We start from the raw sequence: 21,427 nt of genomic DNA on the forward strand, positions 1-21,427 counted from the left end.
TTCTCTATGAGCTAATGTTGGCCTGACTTCAAGCAGCCTGAAGTTCAAAGGGCAGCACTTTGTCATAATTTAATTAACCCACTAAAACCCAGATAGATAGATAGATAGATAGATAGATAGATAGATAGATAGATAGATAGATAGATAGATAGATAGATAGATAGATACATAGATAGATAGATAGATACATAGATAGATAGATAGATAGATAGATAGATAGATAGATAGATAGATAGATAGATAGATAGATAGATACATAGATAGATAGATAGATAGATAGATAGATAGATAGATAGATAGATAGATACATAGATAGATAGATAGATACATAGATAGATAGATAGATAGATAGATAGATAGATAGATAGATAGATAGATAGATAGATAGATAGATAGATAGATAGATAGATAGATGGATGGATGGATGGATGGATGGATGAAGACAGACAGACAGACAGAAGGGTCGGCCGGTCGGTCGTTAGGTATGTAGGTCAATGGGTGGGTAGGTAGGTAAGAAAAAAACTAAATGATATGTGTTAAATAATACATTTCCTGATGTGGTCAAAGCATCCTGAAGCATTATACAATTCAAAACATATCTGCCAGCTCACTGTTGCTGTTTTGGAACGACACAAAGGTCACAGTTGAGTTGTCCATAAGTGTGTATAAGTACGTAACCACTGGTCGGTCTTGACTTTCCATTGCTCATGCTGCCAGCTGACCTATGACCCCTGACCTTATGTTGCACTAGTCTCCGATTGGTCAGCTTGTCTCTCTGTTGACCTCCGTGGGCAGCTCAACAGACCACCAGGAGAGGAGGAGGAGGGGGAGAAGCGCAAAGAGGAATGAGAGAGGAAGAGAGTGACTTTTCATTTCCTCAACATGAGATGCTTAAGAAACAAAACCATTTATCGGTTGATTGTGTTTAGATTAACTTCCTTTTATTTTATATCACATCAGATCAACAGCTCCAATGATTTTCTTACATAGTTGTTTTATTTTATTCTCGTTTTAATTGCAAAAGACCGTTATGTTAATGAATGTTCATTTCTGATGATTTTTTTATAACCCCAAAACATATTTTACATGAAGGTGCTGTGTGTAGGATTTAGTGGCATCTATTACAACCAAATAAAACTTCTCCTACGGTGGCCGATGCTAAAATGCAAATGGGTTTACCTAAAGAGTTTAGTTTGCCCCTTCTGGATTACCGTAGCAATCATTCAAGGTAACACAAACACAGACAATCTCATTTTCAGATGATTATACACAAAAGAAAACATACTTCTTCATTATTATATTCCATTCCTGATATTTCTGTGTCCCAATGTCAAACTGCATACTAACGTTACAGCATTCATTGTATGATAATCTTTATAGTGTCCAGGTTTTCCTGTTAGTATAAAAAAACATACAATACAAAAATAAGTTTGTACTGAGAGAAAAGGACTTGCACTAAAGCATATGTATCAAACCGTGACGTTAGATCGTCCCTGTCAATTAGCAATCATTTATCATAACTAAGCTTTAATATATGATACAAAATGTGCTTGTGTGTTCCATGACCTGTCAGACAACTTGGGTGAATATTGCTTTGAGCAGCTCCTCAGTTTTTACATTTTTTTAGTATTTATAGTATCTACAGCCTACAAATTCAAAACCTTGTGAGGAGAAATTAACTTTCTTTTTATGTCATTGGGAGAAAAAGTGGTGAGGGACATCTTAGAATCCCAAAACTATTTGTTTTAGTTCCTTACACAATGTTCTTTTTGTACTCTACATTCACTTGTTCGCGTAAACATTTTCCAAAACAATGTACTGTGACAGTACGGAGGTTTATAGTGTGGATCGGAAAAGCTATTAAACGCTAATACATACAGAGTTTGCACCGAGTCTGTGCATCTTCTTTATGCAAACACACTGACCTCTGGAGGCTGCCTGCAGACCTGCATGCGCTCCTTTGCTCTTTTTCTCTCTCTTGCTCTCTCCCACACACAGAAATATGGTGCAGTCACTCGCTACAGCCAGATGTGGTCGTTCTGAGTATTGTGTGGTGAAGCACAAAGAACAACAGTAGCCAGAAAAAGACTGTGGCGAGTGCAGCCTGCTCCTGCCCTCACTGCTTGTGTGTGTTTTTTTTCCCCTTCTCACTCGCTTCCACTCTTTTAGTCCTCAGAGCTCTGTATCGCAGGTCAGTTTTTGTGGTTGCAGAAGCAGAAAAATCCAGTGTCTGATGCTGTTTCAGCAATATGGGCAGAAAAAAAGGCAAAGTTAGCTGCGGTTAGCTTGTGTATCTCACTCTCACTATACTTTGTTTCAGTTGTTTTAGGGCTTCGGTCGGGCATACAACACGTTATCAGGGCGAATGTAGACTCTTTAAGATGCGGGGCGTGGACGTCATCCTTCACTTGACGACCCCGGGTTTAAACACAGGGGATCTCCATCAGCTCCAGGGCTCGCTGTTCAGTTTGTGGGCTCGACCTTTGACCTCCACGAGGAGCAGAGGGAATTTCCCTCAGTCGTAGCACATTCAGCTACAGGAGTGTATGGGTGTTGTCCGGTATGTGGGGATTCTCATCGCACCACCTCAGACAGGGTTACAAGGGCCAGGTGGTCAGGGTGGTGAAGGTTTTGGGGGTCAATCAAAGGTCCAGCCATCCGCCGAGTCCAACAAAGAACAAGCAACCGCAATAAGTGTGGTCAGTGTCAAACTGAATGTCAGATTCTCATTTTCATTTGAGATCACAGAAACATCCTGTACTCTTCGTTCACCTCATCCTTTTCTTCATCATTCGTCTCATACATCCTCGAACTATGAGCACCTTTTACTTATTACAAAATGAAAACTGATGCACCAATCATTTGCCCTTTTCCTCCTCTTTTTTTAAGCACGTTATGCCACTAATATAAGAAAACTACTTGTATCAGGACAAAAATAAGCCACAAAAAAAAACACAAAACATTTCAATCTAAATCACCTGAGGCTTGGAACATTGTGATTTTAATTCTCAAATATTTTTGAGACTAACAAATCAAAAAAAAACTAGGGAAAACATGAATTTGATGATGGAAATAATAGTTTCATTTCTCATAATGAATCAATTTGACTGTATTTGTGAATGCAGTAGCAGATACCTACTTCATTGGAAATGACCAAAAAGTAAACTACATGGTGGAATAGATGCTGGTCTGTAGAGCACTTGTTGATGGGGAAAACGTTCCCAGAAGCTAATAGTGATACCCCCGGACCCGTCAGACAGTTGTTCTGCCAGCATCAACTGATGCGCCCTTTGTCGTGAAAACGATTCATGCTGATACTCCGTGGGGGGTGTCAGGATATGTTGGGTGTCAGGATATGTTGGATTAGGGATGTTTAGACCTGGAACCGGGCCGGTTGCCGTACACCGAGCGTCCTCAGCTCTGCAAAGAGACATCATGCTGCCGACCCCTGAGGTTGATGGAGAGGCCCAAGCACTCCACGGTCTATGAATAATGAGCATACGTTGTCCTGAATGGAGGCTTCTGTTTAGTTACATAATTTAATCCCACTCATTATTTGGGGCCACATTAAACTGAGAGGGCTAAGAGCTAAACATATTTGGTTGGGTAAGTAATGGACTGTGCTAATATTCCCGTGGGAACACCAGTGTAGGCTTAAAGGATTTAAACTACCAACCTTGGTAACATAGTCAGGGATTTGAGCTAATTACCTCTTTCACTGAGCCCCTGGCTATAAGCCTCCTGTAGAAAGACTCACAGTTACATTTATATGCTCAAGTACAGCATATTTCAGCCAATGATGGAGAGCAATTGAAATAAATATGGGCATTCTTTAAAGAACACAATTTGAGGATCTTATATTGCCCAAAACAAACACAACGCCAAGAATAAAGTGCCTAAAAATATGTTCTGTGTATTCTGACTTTAAAACAAAAGTGTTCAAGAAAGGCCAATTAAACTGGAGCGAGAGGTGGCTCAGGAAACAGATGACAAGCTGCTGTGTAATGTGGTTGTTTTGGGATTATTTGAAGGAATCAAAGAAATTACGAAAAGATTTAAGGAAAAAAAAGACAGAAAATGCTGCTGTTTTTATGTGTGTGCTCTAACCTCTCTGTGAAATTGTCAGTGGACTCTGAAGGGCAGGCGTGTGGCTGCGATGTGTGTTATAGTGGGGGAGGAGAGAGAGAGAGAGAGAGAGAGAGAGAGGGAGAGAGAGAGAGGGAGAGGGAGAGGGAGGGAGGGAGGGATGGAGGGAGGGAGGCCAAGTCAACCAGGCAGTGAGTGAACATGTTTACCACTGACTGAGAGCAAGAAAGAGGGAAAGACAGACTGTGAATGGGACACAGAAAGAAAGGGACTCTGATTTAAAGCAGTTCTGTGTAAGCTTTGGTTCCACTCGACTTCCGTCTTTTTGAGAAATAACTGTAATCAGGACAGCGCTGCCATTCCAGTCAACTGTACGCCAGCTTTTCAGTACAGCTGCACCTTATATGTCTAACATGGACACTTATCATAATCAGTGACACCCATTTGGACCTTTGAAAGCAAAGTGGCGCACCTCCGCCCAACTGTAGCATCTCCTAAAGAGTTTGGGTCACTAAAGACGCAGCATCAGCACGAGCTGGAGGGGAACCCACCTGGACGTAACACATCCAGCGCAGCCGTTTATTTACAACAGGATTGGAAGAGAGGAACCGAAGATCAACGCCCAGCAGTTTGGGGTCCAGGAGCAAGATGTGTTCACTAAACAGGACCATGTCTTTGTCTGTGTTCCCCAGGGAGCCCGCTGCCGGCTCGGACGCCACCGTGGACTACGTGAAGGTAGGAACGGCACATGTGCCTGTTTGTTATTTACTTATTATACTGACTAAACTACCACAGTGGCTGCCACACGCAACCTTCTATGTGTCACAAGTTTCTATTTAGTTCAGTAAATTGTCATTGTCGTTGGTGCAAGTCTACTCGTTACATAGCAGGAAGGAGTATTGGAGGTTCTGGCATACAGCTGGGGTTTAAGTAATGCTACTAGTTCTTTAAAACCACAACGATTCCACTCTGTTGTGAGAATACTGCAACTCTAAACGCTCTTTTTCTTTAATCTTTGCTTAGTTAAATTAAGTTTTTAGACATTTAGTAGACATCTGAGAAAAGTGATTGGATTTAGTCACCAACCGCGACTGAATGAGCTGAAACTGGACGTGAAATGCTATTCATCAGTTTCTGCAGGCTTCAATGTAAACATCACTCATGGGAGACGTTCATCCAATTGCCCCTGGGCTACGAGGATAATACGCCTGTTAAATCATAGGTCTGCCACTGTGTTTAGGCTGTCACTCGGTTGTAAATCATATTCCCACACACACACACACACACACACACACACACACACACACACACCACCTGAGCCCCTTCTAAGAGAGGGGATTACAGAGAAGTCACCATTCATTTATTACAGTGACATCTATCTGACGTACAATATGTACGTCAGATAGATTCTCAGTATGTATTTGCATCATTTCTTATTTGTGTTCATTATACTCACCCGGTACAGCTTAAAAAAAATGATGTGAAATCTAAATACTTTTTGAATACCGATTTAAAAAGTAGTGAAAATCAAATCCCAAAAAATAAAAAAAATAATATTGCAATCCAATATTGTATATTATATTTCCTGTTTTAAATAGAGATTTAGTTATTTCACTAACATTTAAATCGGAGGAGAAGACCAGAAATATCATAACATGTCGAGAAATACATTTAATTTATTGTTAATGTATTTTTGCAGAAGTTCAGTTTTTGATCCGGTGCTGTAACTGAAAGTGTCCCCGAGCTTTATACTCTCTCTCTCCTTATGTGAGGAAAAACTAAATGCAAACAAAATAAAACCTCTGCATAGACCGCTTATTAACAAAGTGAAGCTAACCCATGTCTACAACCATCCTTTAAACAGTATTCACTACTCTGAACAGTGCACTTCGTATTCAGATGACACTTCCCTCTTCTCTCCAACTCTTGAGCTCCTCTCTTCTCCATCTTTCCCATCCATCACTCCTTTCCATCTATTAGCTCATACGTTTGTACGCTGACACCTCTGTCTGAAAAGCAAACCCAGTCCTTCCCACGAGAACATGGAGGAGCTAACCACACACACACACACACACACACACACACACACACACACGTGCACGCTCGCACGCAGAGACTCAAACCTGCACTCCACACATTCAACTCTGCACACACACATGCACAAACAGTACTTGTGTGTATTTCTTTGGTCAAATTCGGGTTGTGTGAAAATGTCAACAGAGAGAGAGAGAGTGTGTGTGTGTGTGTGTGTGTGTGTGTGTGTGTGTGTGTGTGTGTGTATTCCGCAAATGAAGCTACTGTATCCCAGATATTATATAATATGTGTGAAAGTGTTGCTGTCAGCTGTGGTACTCCAGGTGTGTTTGCACTACCACTGTGGATGAAAAACACACACAGATGTCCATGCACGCACACACAGGGTGATATTCTGTGGAAAGTCAAAAGTACAGGAACTGTGCAGTGAGCCTTGCATTGTTTAGAGCGACCCGGCCATCGACGTGGGTTCACCTGATCAACCGCTTGCTCAAGCGTAGGCAGCTCAGACCTGTGTGGCGTAAGTAAGTCTTTGGTCGGGCTAGAACTCACTTCCATCATAGACTTGAGGCCTTGGTCTTGCTGCATCCGGTCTTTTTAGCTCCTCTAAACGTCCAAGCTCTCTTTTCAAGTCTTCTAAAAAAAAAAAACTTCTTGCCGCATTCTCTTCTGGCTGTTGTTTTAATAACGGAGCTTCTCGTATCTCCTTTTCTATTCTACATTCAGTCTCTTCTCTTCTTGAAGAATGCAGCTGCTTCTTGGTCCGCAACTATCTGCTTAACCTCAACTAAAAACTTTGCAGTTTCTCTTAGTGACACTCTTGCTCAGCCATGAATCTTCAATACAGCTTTGGTAGCTGCATAGTCAGCAGCGGCTTCTTGTCTTTTAACTGACGATGCATTGGACCGAATGGAAGTAGTCGAACACTTGGAAGATGTAAATACAGAGCTTGCATCTGGCCAAATCAGTTCTTTCTGTTTCTTGAATTTGAGACGTGTGTTGTGTACGACAATCTTGGTGACGAATGTGCATTTCGTGAGCTTTTCAGTCCATCCTTCGATATTCTTCATAAACATTATTCAGATCAGATCATTCCCTTTGAATAGTGCCAATGTGTTCTTGTAGGATATTAATGGGATCCTGTTTTGTAACTGATATCTTAGCCACCTTAGTTAAAGATTTCCAGTGTAAATACTGTCAAAGCGAAGTAGAAGCTCTTGTTTTTCTGTCTGCAATTACTTTCTTTTTTACGTTCATGTACGGGCTCTTTCACTTTGTCAAGGCTCTTCAGACTGTACTGCTTCTTATACAACACTAGGCTCATCTTTCTGCTCTGTCACTGCTACTTATTCTACTCAAGACGCTTTTTAGTTGTGACATTTTAAAGTAACCTGTACACAGTCAAGTCATCTCAAACAAGCAGTGCAGTTTACAAAAATACTTGAGATAGAATATGCTGAATTAGGTAACTGTCTTTTAAATGAACCCTTCAAATAAAGTATGCATTATAAAGATTTAGAAATGCAAGCTTTCTTTAATGCACACACATTTAAAAACCCTCATAAGTAAATCAATTATCTCTTTTCAATTGAATAATCAATATCACTAAGTCCCTTACATTAATGCCTCACAATATCTTGTTAAACACTGTTATGTTACTTGGCTACACACGGCCCTTTTAAGTTCTTTATATGTTAACATTCTGTCTCGGAAATACACAAAACCCGAGTTCTTCTGTTACTGATGTACTTATTAGTCTTGCCCCTCAGTCAACACCACCATCGAACTGTTTTAGTACATTTCACCATGCACGAAAGAAGTTGGCGTTCACGTTACACAAAAAATGTTTTTACGTCAAATATGCGCGACGAATCCTCAACATAATGAACATGCCTCGCTGGCTGCACACAACTGATAATGAATAAAAACTATAATCTTCAAGAAACCAACACTTCGTTGTGACTTTAACTTTTATTGCTGCATATGTCTTCAGGAGGTTATCACAACTAAATGCGTCCCAGCACAACATGGGACGTAAATATATTTCCTATCGAGTGTAATACAAACAGAAGTTTTACAAGTTTTTTTTTACAAGTTTTTTTTTACAAGTTTTACAAACAAGTTTTACAAGTAATACTATTCAAAAAAGCCTATTAAATAATTACATCAATAATATGTATTGCAGTTAAAACCCTGTCGGATGCGAGCTGCCGAGCTGCTGTTAACGGCGCGTCGGCTCCAGCGAGGTGAGCGCGCGTGTCTCTTCCTAACGTCCCGTAGCTTATCATTTTAACAAAACATAAATAATAAAGTTATCACATAAGTTATCAAGTTCATTGTTGTTCAAGAACTACAGTTAAAAATGATTGCTGCCGCATGTCGATTCAAATTAAAGCCTAATTTCTCTTGTCAACAAGACCGCCTCGTCGCAGCCGCTGTGTCGCAGAATTATGACACAGCAGGCGCAGGACGCGACGTCTCTCATCAAAGCCACCTTTGTATACTGTACTTATTTACGGTTCATTGGTGGTTGGCAAAGAACTGTTTAGTGCATTACCGCAGGTAATCGAGAAGTGTTTGAGGATTTATAAGAGACAGCAGGAACGCAAAAAGAACGAAATGGCACAAAACTATTTACACACGACTCTGGGCGATCCAGAGATGGAGGAATTACATCAAATATTTTCATTGGAGCATCTTGAGAGGGAAAATAAGAGTCTTAAAACACAATTGCGTAACACCCAGACAAAGCTCTTGAGATACAATGAAGAGTTGAAAAATGAATGTGAAATGAGGGACACAGAATTATATGAAGCCAGGCTTCTGACTGAAAAGGCGTATGCGGTTCAGGAATCAGAAATACGTTTACTTGAATCGGACTTAAACGAAGCGAGGGAAGAAATTATCAGGGTAAAAAGAAAGCTGGAAGAGAAGGAGTCTGAACCGAGTAACGTTAACCAGATGATCTCTCAGGTAGCCCAACTTCAATCTCTGAATACTCAGAACCAAGAAGAGATTAACAGTCTGAAGGAAACTGTTGAAGGCCTTGCGCAGTCAAACAATGACAAGGCTGCTGAAATAAAACACCTAAAGAAGACACCAAACACAAAGATCCAAAACCTTCTGGCAACTGTTCAGGATTCTGAGCAGGTCAAGGCCTCTCTGATTGAGCAGAATAGGTTAATCGCTGATGAACTGGGCCAGAGCGAATCAGACAAAAACAGCCTAAAAGCAAAAAATAATAATCTGCAGGAAAGTAACAAAAAGCTTATTGCTAACAAGGCCAAGCTTGAATCTCTTCACAAGAAACAACATAAAGACATTGGACATTTGTGTTTAACCGTACAGGACCTCCACTGTAAAGTACGAGAATGTCACAACACCATCAGGGATCAAAATGCGATAATAGAACAACAGAAAAGACAATTGAAGCAATCGACAGAGGATTTTCAGGAAACGGAAAGCTTGCGGAATGAGAGCATGGGCAATGAGCTCGCTGAACTTCAGTCTCAGACAACTGAACAACGACAATCAATCTGCGATCTTAAAGAGGTAGTAAAACAACAGAAACAGGCCAATGACCAATATCTATCAGAGAAAAAACAATTGGAGCGAGCAACAAAGGAGTTTCAGAAAAAGGAACACTTTCTACGTCTGCAGAATGAGAGCATGGCCAATGAGCTCGCTGAACTTAAGTCGCTAACAGCTAAACAACAACAATCAATCTGCAATCTTAAAGACCAGCTCAAGATGAGGCAGGAGGAGCAAACACTTGCTCGTCGTCGGAATTGGAGAGATAAACGCTGTATTTTGGGGAAAAATACAGAGTCATCTGAAAATCAGAGAGATGGGAGCCTCCTGGTGTCTACACCTGAAGATCCCATAGATGTGACTACACTTGAAGATCCCATAGATGTGACTACACTTGAAGATCCCATAGATGTGACTACACTTGAAGATCCCATAGATGTGACTACACTTGAAGATCACACAGATGAGAACACACCTGTCAATCCAACTGCTGAGGTTCAGGCCAGACCTGGGTGGTATCGCTGTGCTAAAGTTATCCTTAGATTAGGAGTGTATGTTGGCGTCAGAGTCGCAGTTGCACTTCTTGTAACAGGAGCATATCACATGATTACAGCCTCTAACTGCTTCCCATTGGATGGGCACTACACAATTCTAGAGAGCTTCACCTCTCTTCATTACATCACACCTCCTCCCTTCTAAACCGGACAAAATACAAAACAATACAACTTCCAATTCCCAGTCAAGATTCAGCACATTCCTAAACTATCCATTTCCAAGTCTAAATTAAGAATACAATAGGTATTCTTAATTTGTATTTATAAAAGTAAGGATGGCACGTGGTGCAGAGGTGATCTCTGGAAAAGGTGAGTGCTGATGACCGTTTACCTAATGAAAGCTGTGATAGTTCATTATGAGGGAGCTTTTAGCATAATGTGAGCTGTGATAGTTCATGCTTTTAGCATAATGTGAGCTGTGATAGTTCATCATGGGTGACCTCTTGCATACTTTGAGCTGTGATGGTTCATTATTAGTGAGACGTAAAGAGAGAACGAATGGATGATTTTCTGAATGCTTTTTAGAAAAATACAAATAAACTAATAAAATTAATACTGTGATGTGATTGTTCATTATGAGTGACCTTTTAGCATTATATGAGCTGTGATAGTTCATTATGATTACACTTTAGCATATTGTTAGCTGTGATAGTTCATTATAAGTGACCTCTCGCATAATGTGAGCTGTGATGGTTCATTATAAGTGAGACATAGGGAGAGAAAGAATAGATGACTTTCTGAATGCTTTCAAAGAAATACAAATAAACTAGTAAAATGAATACTGTGATGTGATGGTTCATTATGATTACACTTCAGCATAAAATGCAGAACATTGGTATCCAAACTGATGTGTCACTAGATATAGGTTGTTGTAGAACAAATGTACTTGTCAGTGGGGCACAGTTAAGGATGAATGTTGAGTTGAGGTTAAACATGGAGCTGAAGTTGTTACAATTGTTGGGAAAAAAACAGGCCGATTCAAGTCTGTGAAGGGAATTAGGAACTAGGATTGGGACAAAGTTCCCACGTGATAAATCAGAGAATAAATCAGAGAAAGAAACACCGGAAGAGCTGAATGTCTTGATGAATAATGAGAAGGATATGAGTAGAAAGGTGGAAAGAAATGTGGAAATCAATGGACTTAACATTGTCTATCTATTATAGGAAACACAATACTTTCTGCTATAATATGTTGTCGTAGAATACTTCATATTTTCAATATTCTGTGATAACAAATTGACTGATTGTGACAAGAGAAACAGAAAGAAAGAAAGAAAAAGTCAAACCAGCTGTGTATCCTCTGTAGTTCAGAACGAACACAACTCCTCTTTGACTCAGGCTTCAATAAATGACTCTCCCTCTTTTTTCTTATTCTTTTTTATTCCCACTCGTCTTTGAGTGGAAAACATCAAGTTGCTCTCCCTTCATGGGAGAGCTTGAAGACACAACAATGCTCTGTGTCTATGTGTGTGTGTGTGTGCGTGTGTGTGTGTGTGTGTGTGTGTGTGTGTGTGTGTGTGTGTGTGTGTGTGTGTGTGTGTGGGGTCGTGGATTGCTTTCAACTCTCAAAGTGATGACATTTAAAAGCTTACGGCACGCACACACACAAACACACACACACACACACACACAAACACACATTCATATTTTCGTGATCAAAGCATCCATTCAAGTGTTTACTTAGTGAAATGAATTTGTCTCTGAAATGATAAAAAGTGCCGAAGGAGTGCTTGAAGGCAGAGATGAGCTCTGGTACGCTCTAGTGGTCAGATGGAGGTACTACAATACTAGACACCCCCCACCCAGCTGTAAATGGATCAGGAGTCCGTCATTCAGCCAGTTAGAAGTCCAAACAGCAGTGTGACATTCATCAGGATCATGGTACCAGTCTGTCAGCATGCCAGCAGGACTTCAAAGAGCAACCAGCTGGTCACGCTGCCAGCCAACCATCCAGCTCTACTAACCGGCCTGCGGGCGCGTCAGCCAGCTAGTCAATCAGCTGCACAGCCGATCAATCATTCAGTTTGTCGGCCTATAAGCAGAGCAGGCAGCTGGCCAGCAAGCCACAGGCGCACTACAGTAAATGAACACTGAGCCACCGAACTGGATTGTTTTATGGGAAATTTAAAAAGATTGCATATGCATCATATATGTTGTACACAGTACAAGAAAAAATGTTTCCTACATTTTAAATCAGAGCTTCATCCTCTGAATTTACTATAAGTACTAAATAACCAACTTTTTTGTAGAAACCATGACCTTCCACTTTAAGAATATTTCACCATATTTATGTATGTGTCATTATTATTATTATTATTATTATTATTATTATTATTATTATTGTTGTTGTTGTTATTGTATAAGCCATGTATCAGACTCCATATAATGTAAACCTTATACATCATGATGTGTTGTATAAAGTGTTTTGGTGAACTCTAAATCATTTTAAAATAGGTAATACAAAAAAAAGTTATGAAAAACTATCAACAAAAGCTAAACAATGTAGATTACCTCAATATGCTTTCAGGTTTTTCCAAGTCCTAGTTTAAGTGTTCGCTAATATTAACTTGCTTATAAAGGCATACATATTGTTTTTAGAAGAAGTATTTCTTGATGCGGAAGCACAGAAGGGATTATTTTTAGCATCTCGGTCTATCGAGTAGAAAGCACACACATAACTGACTCACTGTAAAAAAAAAGACAGTTTGTACATTCAAACGAAATGTTTATTCCACTTTGCATAGATTAACTAAATGTTCCCCGTGATGAAATATAGGACATCTGTAATATAACATTTTCAGATGCATTGTATTTATGTAAGACGTCACCTCCATTGTAAATACTGTGACAGTGACCTAAACAAACTTGTAGATCTGCTTTCTCTTTTCCCCGACCAACGACACATTGTTATTGACGTGATGAGGACTCGCACAGTGGAGGCGTCACGTTGCACAAATCAATACGACTGTCACCAAATCACAGTCCATTACTGATTGATGACCCATTAAAACACTCACACACTCCCCCAGGGGACTGAACAGCAGCGTCACCGACGTTCACTCTCTGGGATTTGAAATGTCCGACCGGTGCGGAAGGACACTGAAGCAGACGCTGTGACTAAAAGTGTGTCAGGAAATCAGTGGATGTGTTCAAAGACCTGACTTTTGTTTGATTTTGAAGACTGCTGGAAAGTTGTAAAAAGTCGAGAATAGGAAATGTTCTGCAGCGTGCTTTGCTCGTATGTGTTTAATAGTTGTAACCTGACACAATTTGATAGAAATATGGATGATTAGCGGTGGTGAGAGTGGGTAGAAGTAGAAGTTAAATACATTTTAACATGTGAAAAAAAAGTCCTGAAAGTTTGTTCAGTTTAAATGTACTCTGAGTAAATGTTTCTGCATTTCTTTTTTCTAAGGAGAGGAGGAGTTGTGATGCTATATGAAACTACTGTTAAATTAAATAACCTAACTTAAGGCAACAACATAATTGCATTAAATTGCAGTAAAATTATACACAGCAACAGCAACAATACCCCTCCTGTCCAAGCCAACAGATGGACACGCTGCAGTATGTGCATAGTACAACTTATTATCAAGTATAAGTGCCTTCCTCACAGTAGAATTCACCAGAAAAGAGACAAAAGCTCAGTCAATGAAACAAGAATGATCGGCAACAGATAAAACTATGGCTCACCTCCCCTCTCGTTTCAGCTCCACTAAACAATAAGGGACCTATTGAAAACCAACCTGCACATTTAATATGAACAAATAAACGTTTCTACAACTTGCTGAAGTTGCTGGAACAGCTCTGCTCTCTTTAGGTCATTTGAACAAAACAACAAACAGATAGAAATAGAGAACATAGAACCTCAGCGCCGATTTCTGTCCCTTGTTGTTTTTCCAAAGCATTCCTGAAGCGACGGAGAAGTGTATTTTAAGGTGGACGTTTAGCCTAGCTGGTGATTTGGGGCTGCTGTGGTTGACATAAGTGTGTGTGTGCATGTGTGTGTGTGTGTGTGTGTGTGTGTGTGTGTGTGTGTGTGTGTGTGTGTGTGTGTGTGTGTGTGTGTGTGTGTGTGTATTCCCGAGGGAATGTCCTACATGTATTTCCTCCGTGGATCCTCAGAGAGTTCACGTTGTAATTAGTGGCTCTATTTCCTGCGAAAGAATATTCCTATAACTGGTTGCTGCTGGTGTGTCACCCTCAGTGTGTGTGTGTGTGTGTGTGTGTGTGTGTGTATCTTTGTTGATGTAACTGGCGTGTTTGTGCATGTATATGCTTGTTTTGGGCATTTACTGGGTGCCCATATGAGTGTATATAAGTGTGTGTGTGTGTGTGTGTGTGTGCGTGTGTGTGTGTGTGTGCGTGTGCGTGTGTGTGTGTGTGTAAGAATTGGTGGGAAAGCTGCGGCAACTAGTGTGTGTGAGTAATTGCTCACTAGTCATTAGGTAACATAAACGGCAAGTTATTTATCAGCGTCACTTCATAGGACACACACAGACGCGCACACACATACGCAGACACACACACACACACACACACACAGCTAGTTTCTTTTTAGTACAGCCACTTTGCCAATATCTGTTTTCACATGCTTAGTTTCAGTGTCTGGTAAATATTTTTGGGAGAAAATCCTTGCCAACACAGAAAGTGATGTATTTTGTTTTTTTTAGGTTGTTTTTAAGAAAAAGAAGAAGAGGTAGTTTGGGAGAGCAGTGAGAGAAGCAGGGCGGTACACAGTGTGTGAAATAGCCGGCAATCTAGGCTCCGGGGGGGACTCCCTTCCCTCTGGCCAAGTCATGTATCTCTAGCACTCCGTTCCCGTTTCGGTAATGAAAACTGCTGCTTTAGGCTTTAGAAAAACATCTTATTGTCAATTGCAACTGACAAATAATCATCTTATGGTTTTACAGCCTCCCCTCTCCTGCCAAAAAAACAACAACTTTGTAATTGAGGAAAATAAAAGCCACAAAGTTGAGGTCCATTTTTGAAATATCTACTAGTGAAGGTCAGTTTAAACAATTTTATAGACTAAACGACTAATCAATGAATCAACAAAACGATAGTCAGATTAATGAATGAAGAAATCAATGAGTTAGTTTCAGCCCGAGATGCAAACAATCTTGAACCCGAAGGAATCAAAAGTTTCAGAGAGTGATATTTAATCCGGGCGAGACATCATAAGCTCCCCCTGGTTTATGCTAAATATGCACGATGGTCCATGTGCCTTTGTTTATGTTCTTCCATCCATCATCCATATGTTTTTAAGAACAAGAGAGAGAGAGAGAGAGAGAGAGAGAGAGAGAGAGAGAGAGAGAGAGAGAGAGAGAGAGAGAGAGAGAGAGAGGGGGGGATTCTGGGCCACTCCCAGTCCGTCCACACACCATTGGCTCACACCAGATCACATGGGTCTTTTTCTCACCCATATATGGAGCCTGTGGGGGCGGAGCAAAGCGGTGGCGGTGGTGGTGTGTGTGTGTGTGTGTGTGTGTGTGTGTGTGTGTGTGTGTGTGTGTTGGGGGGGAGAGAGAGATCTCCGGAGCAGAGTGAGCGGTGGAGGGTTCACTCTGCGGGAGGCTGTGGAGGAGGCTGACGGGCTGATGGGGGTGTTGGGACCTGAGCTCTGTTCTCCTGCAGACTCTAACTTATTGTAGTGGATTTACATCACACGTGAACACGCGGCCAACTGTGTGGCTCACTTCAGCTCGGGGAACCCCTTTGATGGAAGTTTTCACTGGAAGAGACCAATGGGACTTGTGAATAGACCTGACAGTTTCGGGGCGTGGAGCCAAGGTGACTAGAGCAGGTATCTACTGCTGAAGGCGGCCGGCAGCACTTTGTCACCCAGTTAGTTAGTCCTGGCAAAGGAAAAGTTAACAAGAATGTCTGAGGGATGCAACCTCAAGACCCTGACAGCCGCTCTGTGCTGCTTCTACCACAAGAACTCTGTCATCTCTGCAAAGGTGAGAGAAAGAGGAGAGTGCGTGTCCTCGTTGTGTGTCACAGTCTTTGTATCAGTGTTTTTTTTTTAATGTTAAATCCTTCATGGCAAGCGTTTCTGCAAGTGCTTTAAATAGCAAATGTTCAGGTGTGTTTGCTGCAGCCTTTGCACATCACCTTTATTTCTCCTTACCCGGTTTAAGTTTGTGTGAGTGTGTGTGTGTGTTTGCAGTCCATGAATAACAAAAAAGATTTGCTTTCATGCAAGCATTGCTTTTTGGGGCTCCCATCATCTGTTGTTGTCGTCTCAAGAGGACAACAGGAAGCTGTGCAGTCCACAAAGAGACATTAGGATAAAGACATTATTAAAAAAGACACATGGCTCCACATTGCAGGGTAGAAAACAATTTTACAAAGTGCATGGCAACACTTCCAGTCTAATCCCACTGAATAGTCCTCCTCTTTCCCCCACACTGGGAGTTGAACACTGGGCTTTTATTACTCGGACCAGACGCTCTCATAAATGACCGACTGTGTGACTGTCTGCCTGTGTGTGTGTGAGTGAGAGATATATAGCCAGCGTCCTCCATAACCAGTGCCGGCACACAGACAGGGCAGTGTGTGATGGCAAGGGTGAGACACAGATAGTTATAGACGTAGAGGTACCAGGACGAGGGTGATGGTCCCCATGAGGATGATAAATGACTAACTTGGGATAGTTTGTCCTCTTTATGACGTCGGTGAAGCGCATGAAAGCCATTACGTTGATTGGATGGAGCAAGCAGCGGCGCAGCGAGCTGGGGTGACGGGCTTCGTCCCCCCGGTGGACGAGCCGGTCGCTTCTGTGCAACCTGGGGCACATTTACATCAGCTGTTGAGAGGCAGCCTGAGTCTAAATAAAGAGAAGCGTATGTGAATGCATGTCACATGGGACGGGGGTCCATGAGAAAATGAGGTATTATATTTGTGGTTTTGTTCATTTAGATTTCCTTCAGCCTCCATTGCAGCTGTTGCTATCCCTCATTAACAGGAAATGCGTTTAATTCTCACCCAGAGACAGAATAAGACATTAACAAAGGAAATGGAAACGTTTAAACATCTTGCAACCCTAAATATTAGTGTTAATTGAAACTTTCCTTAAAGAATTGAACATTCAAACACGGTGTCCGAGGAAACTTTGGCTCATGATCAATGCCTGAACTCTTCTCTTTCCTCTTTGCTCATAAAATTAACTCACATGACCAAAGAATGTATTCCAAATTCAACAGTCTCTCAGTGGAGCAGTCCGTGTGCAGCTTTGAATTTAAAGAAAAACTAACATACCAGTGCAGGAATTAGTACTAATTGCCCAACTGTCTAGTGTAGGAAATGTGTAATTTATGCTGATATTGATCTTTTTTTGTTGGTTTCTTTCCAGAGAGAATCAATCTGTTCATCTGGGTGTGTTCTGTGATGGGAACTTGTCATCTGCATGTGTTACGTGCTGTCGCCTTATCATCTAATCCTCTCTGGCTCTACAATGTGCCTCCAGCGCTGCCTTTCCCTCCATCTTTCCCCCCGACACACTCAATTCTCTGTTTTTTCTCCTGTATCTCTCTATCTGTGTCTTCCTCACATCTTTACATCTGATTCCAAAAGAGCCTGGGGTTTTATTCCATTCTCATTTCCCTCGCTCCGGCCTTTATTTTCTCCTCCATCTGTCTCTTTGGGAGGCTGCCCATTTATTCGCGGAGAGCACGCTTCTTGTTTCTGTGGATCAAAACTACTTCAACCACGAGAGACCCCATTAACCCATTTGAATCCTCGACCAGTGTATGAGACCGCAACAGAGGCAACGATTGAGCAGATTATCTTATATGTTGTGCAGTATGTGCATAGAGGAGCACTTTAAAGTCATTGTGTACAACAGATTACACGTGTTCCCAATGGGAGACAACAAAATACAAGCACTCAAATGCATCTTGGAGCTTTTCCCAGGCTCAATTGTTGCTTAGTTAAGTCTGGTACCAACCTGATTTGATTCAGCCCGGTTACATACATACACCTAAAGTAAATTAGGTGTATGTATGTAACACAATCAGGACAGGACACCCGTCTCGGTCCTCAATGTAATGCAATTAAATAAATACAAATCCTAGATGTGTTGCATTGACTGACACACAGTCACACATGCACAGCGATGCATCGTAAAGATGTTTCTGATGTCCCAGACACAGGGTCAGACGCCTCCCGGCCTAAACACAGGAAGAAGCGTCCATCTCGTTGTGAGTAAACAGGAAAAGTGGGGACCTTGTGATCATGGATCAAGATGGCGAGGTCCTGAAATCAAAAGATTCAGACTCATTAGAGTTTGTGAACCCTTCCGGAGGCATGAGAATGTCCATCCACTCAAAAGTACCGTGAGAGAAAGCAACTGTGTGTCCTGTATTTATTTATTTAAATAGCGAAATAGAATAAATATAATTTAATCGAGTTTCCTCAGCATTGCAAAACATGTCACTGTGGGTGAAAGGTGGAGAGATGGAGGTCGTTGCCGAATAATCAAAAGTTTTTTTCCTTTACTTTGCTCCTGCATGTATTGTTGTCTCGCTGCACTCCTTCACTCTGACTTAATTTGACAGCTGGGTAGAGTTATGCAGTGCAGTAGCTAGAAACAACAAGAAATATAGTGCCATGAGGTGGGGGAGGAGGGGTCGGGGAGCAGAAACTGAAGAGGAGAAAGAAAGAGATAACGAGAAGAGGAAATACCAAATTAACAGACGACCAAATTTGTTATTTCAATGCAGACCAGCACTTGAATGGCAAGACCAGCAAAACAATCCTTTAAACCTTGCAGTAATACATTTTTAATCCATCTGTTTAAATTGTGCTTGTTCCTGTAGCCCGTTACATCATGTTTTCGTAGCGTTAAGGCTCTTTCGTTATTTCTCATCCTGGTTATTTTCAGGTTGAACACTTGTGGATATTTTTAAACTGTAGGTCAACGGTGTCTTCCAAAGAATCTCCAATTCTCTCGCAGTACACATGCAGTACACATGCAGTACACATGCAGTACACATGCAGTACACATGCAGTACACGTGGGATTTGAGCGAAAGATGGATTACAACGTCCAGCATGTGTACACGTGTTTGTGTATGTATGTGTGTGTGTGAGATGATGAGGAATCTAAATAATAACGCTTCAAGGTTATTTGTCCTAACCTCACTGAACTCAGAGGACAAGCAGCTTACAGAGCCGTCCTGATTGGTCCACGCCAGCTCAGACTGGATTGTCACAGCAAACAAAAAGAGCTGCTCTTGAACCTGACCATCATCACAGAAACCCTTCAAGAGTTTCAGGAAATAATTTCTATTCATGAGAAGAAGAAAACAACAATCCAGGAAATCCAACGGGATTTTCTTTTAACAAAACCCTTTGTTTTGTGTCTTTGTAAAAAAAAAAAAAAAATGCTGCACTTTCATTGAAGAGATTATTGTTTTGGCGAGACAGTGTTTTTAGAAATTGGAGAGAATGGATGTGAGAGGGGATTACACACCCAATGGTCCTGTGATCATCTTTAAATGTATTGTATTCTTCACTTGACGTATTCATCCTGTGGCCTGTGGACCAATGAGTGTCTTATAGAGCAGATACAGCGACAACTTTAGGAATCCTAATGTATTAAGATCTGTATTCAATGCTTCTCTTACTTTATAAAACAATTATGTATCTTTACATTTTGATTTTATCCAAATTAGGTTAACTCAGTGACAAAGTAGGATGTTTCTCTTTTTTCAAATTAAATTGTCATCAAGCTTCACGAGGCTGCTTTTCAAACTTCCACATTTTGGATGAAGTGATTTTTTACCAGGTGAAATAAATTGTATAGCGCTGAATGTCTACAAAAAGTAACTACACCCAACCGATACATGAGGTAACATATCCTTTAACGCCCTGTATTTAGTGTTTCAAAGCAATATGATGGTTACATGGTTAATAATTCACTGTACTGTTTATTAATGAGTATTTGTCGACAGGTCTCCTATGAAGACATAACACATGTTGCTATGCAGTATGAAGGCAGTGAAGGTGTCTTTATAGCTCAATGGATGTGAGAGTACCGAGAGAAGAATTACGAGAGAAGAGGAAATAAGGATGTAGGAAAGACAGGCGGGTCAGTACAGTCCACTGTACTATACTGCTCGGCTGTGGTCCATATGCACAGGGTGGTACAGTATAAATGCAGCTGCTCCCTGAGGATGACATCATAGTGCAGGGTCTTATTAAAGGCCAGCCTATAAAAACACTCCCATCCACCATTTCCATTTCTCCTTCTCCTCCTCTCCCTCACTTCTATTTCTCTCTCATCACTCCTTTACTCTCTCTATCTTTCTTCATCTTTTACTTCTTCTGTTCATCCTTCCTTAGCTACTCCATCCATTCCCTCCCTCCCTTGACATCTCCAGTCATCCCTCCTTCCATGCATACTTGCCTCCTCCCTGCCATGGATTTGTGTTATCTCCAGCCCTCATGGCCGGTGGATGCAGGTGCAAAAGCATTTTATTGTCTCAATGCATGTAATCACAGATGTGACTATAATCTATAAGCAAAGAAAGACATTTCAATAATTAGAGCTCCAACACGAGCAAAGTAAAGTGAAGCCAGCTCTCGTGCTGTCAGTCCATCCCGCTCAGAACCAGTTTGTCTGTGTGTGTGTGTGTGTGTGTGTGTGTGTGTGTGTGTGTGTGTGTGTGTGTGTGTGTGTGTGTGTGTGTGTTGTGTAACACCGGTACAACAGGAAAAGCATGCGGCCCAGTGCGTTCATGGTTGGGACATTCTGCTTCTAACTGACATGTGACAGAGAACCAAAACAAAAAGTAAAAAAAATTACAGGCGACGCAACCTTTACATCTTATAGGACCTCTCTCTCCTCTGCCTCTCCTCACCTGACACCGTAGGGACGCCAAAGTGGGGTCAACTTGGTACAACAGCTAAAATCATTCTGGCGAGCCCTAACGTGATCAATAATTGATAATGAAGTGACACACTGATCTCCAAACTGCTGCTGATGGTCAGGACAGAGCCCCAGTTACATTTTAGTAATATACGTTGTTTATTATAGTTTTTCTTCTGGATTCAAGTGCTAAAGCTGTAAAAGATGAGAACAGAACAATTTATATTCTAAGTATCTACACACACATGTATATATACATATATACATATATATATATATATATATATATATATATATATATATATATATATATATATATATATATATATATATATATATTATGTTTC

At 41.0% G+C, this 21,427-nt stretch overlaps 3 protein-coding genes across 5 annotated transcripts in view; 2 read left to right on the forward strand and 1 right to left on the reverse strand.

Annotated features, from left to right (window-relative positions):
- Positions 1 to 21,427, reverse strand: part of fnbp1l (formin binding protein 1-like) — a 132,077-nt gene that overhangs the window by 57,345 nt on the left and 53,305 nt on the right. The window lies entirely within an intron of this gene.
- Positions 1 to 21,427, forward strand: part of bcar3 (BCAR3 adaptor protein, NSP family member) — a 69,267-nt gene that overhangs the window by 35,869 nt on the left and 11,971 nt on the right. For all 3 annotated transcript variants that reach the window (XM_068589731.1, XM_068589732.1, XM_068589733.1), the window contains one exon: positions 4,779 to 4,821. In XM_068589731.1, the coding sequence (XP_068445832.1) occupies positions 4,779 to 4,821 (43 nt within the window). The remainder of the gene's footprint in view (positions 1 to 4,778; positions 4,822 to 21,427) is intronic.
- On the forward strand, positions 8,645 to 10,758 carry LOC137793590 (putative leucine-rich repeat-containing protein DDB_G0290503). Its single transcript, XM_068589854.1, has one exon. It carries the CDS (start codon positions 8,740 to 8,742, stop codon positions 10,348 to 10,350), a length of 1,611 nt encoding a protein of 536 aa, XP_068445955.1. The 5' UTR covers positions 8,645 to 8,739; the 3' UTR covers positions 10,351 to 10,758.

The sequence above is a fragment of the Clinocottus analis genome, unplaced genomic scaffold, assembly GCF_023055335.1.
Source record: "Clinocottus analis isolate CAN_PGR_092001 unplaced genomic scaffold, fCliAna1.0.p SCAF_23, whole genome shotgun sequence".
Taxonomy (NCBI): Eukaryota; Metazoa; Chordata; class Actinopteri; order Perciformes; family Cottidae; genus Clinocottus; species Clinocottus analis.

Excerpts from the sequence above, each read along its gene's own strand:
- LOC137793590 (XM_068589854.1), top strand. The coding sequence starts at position 8,740 with ATGGCACAAAACTATTTACACACGACTCTGGGCGATCCAGAGATGGAG.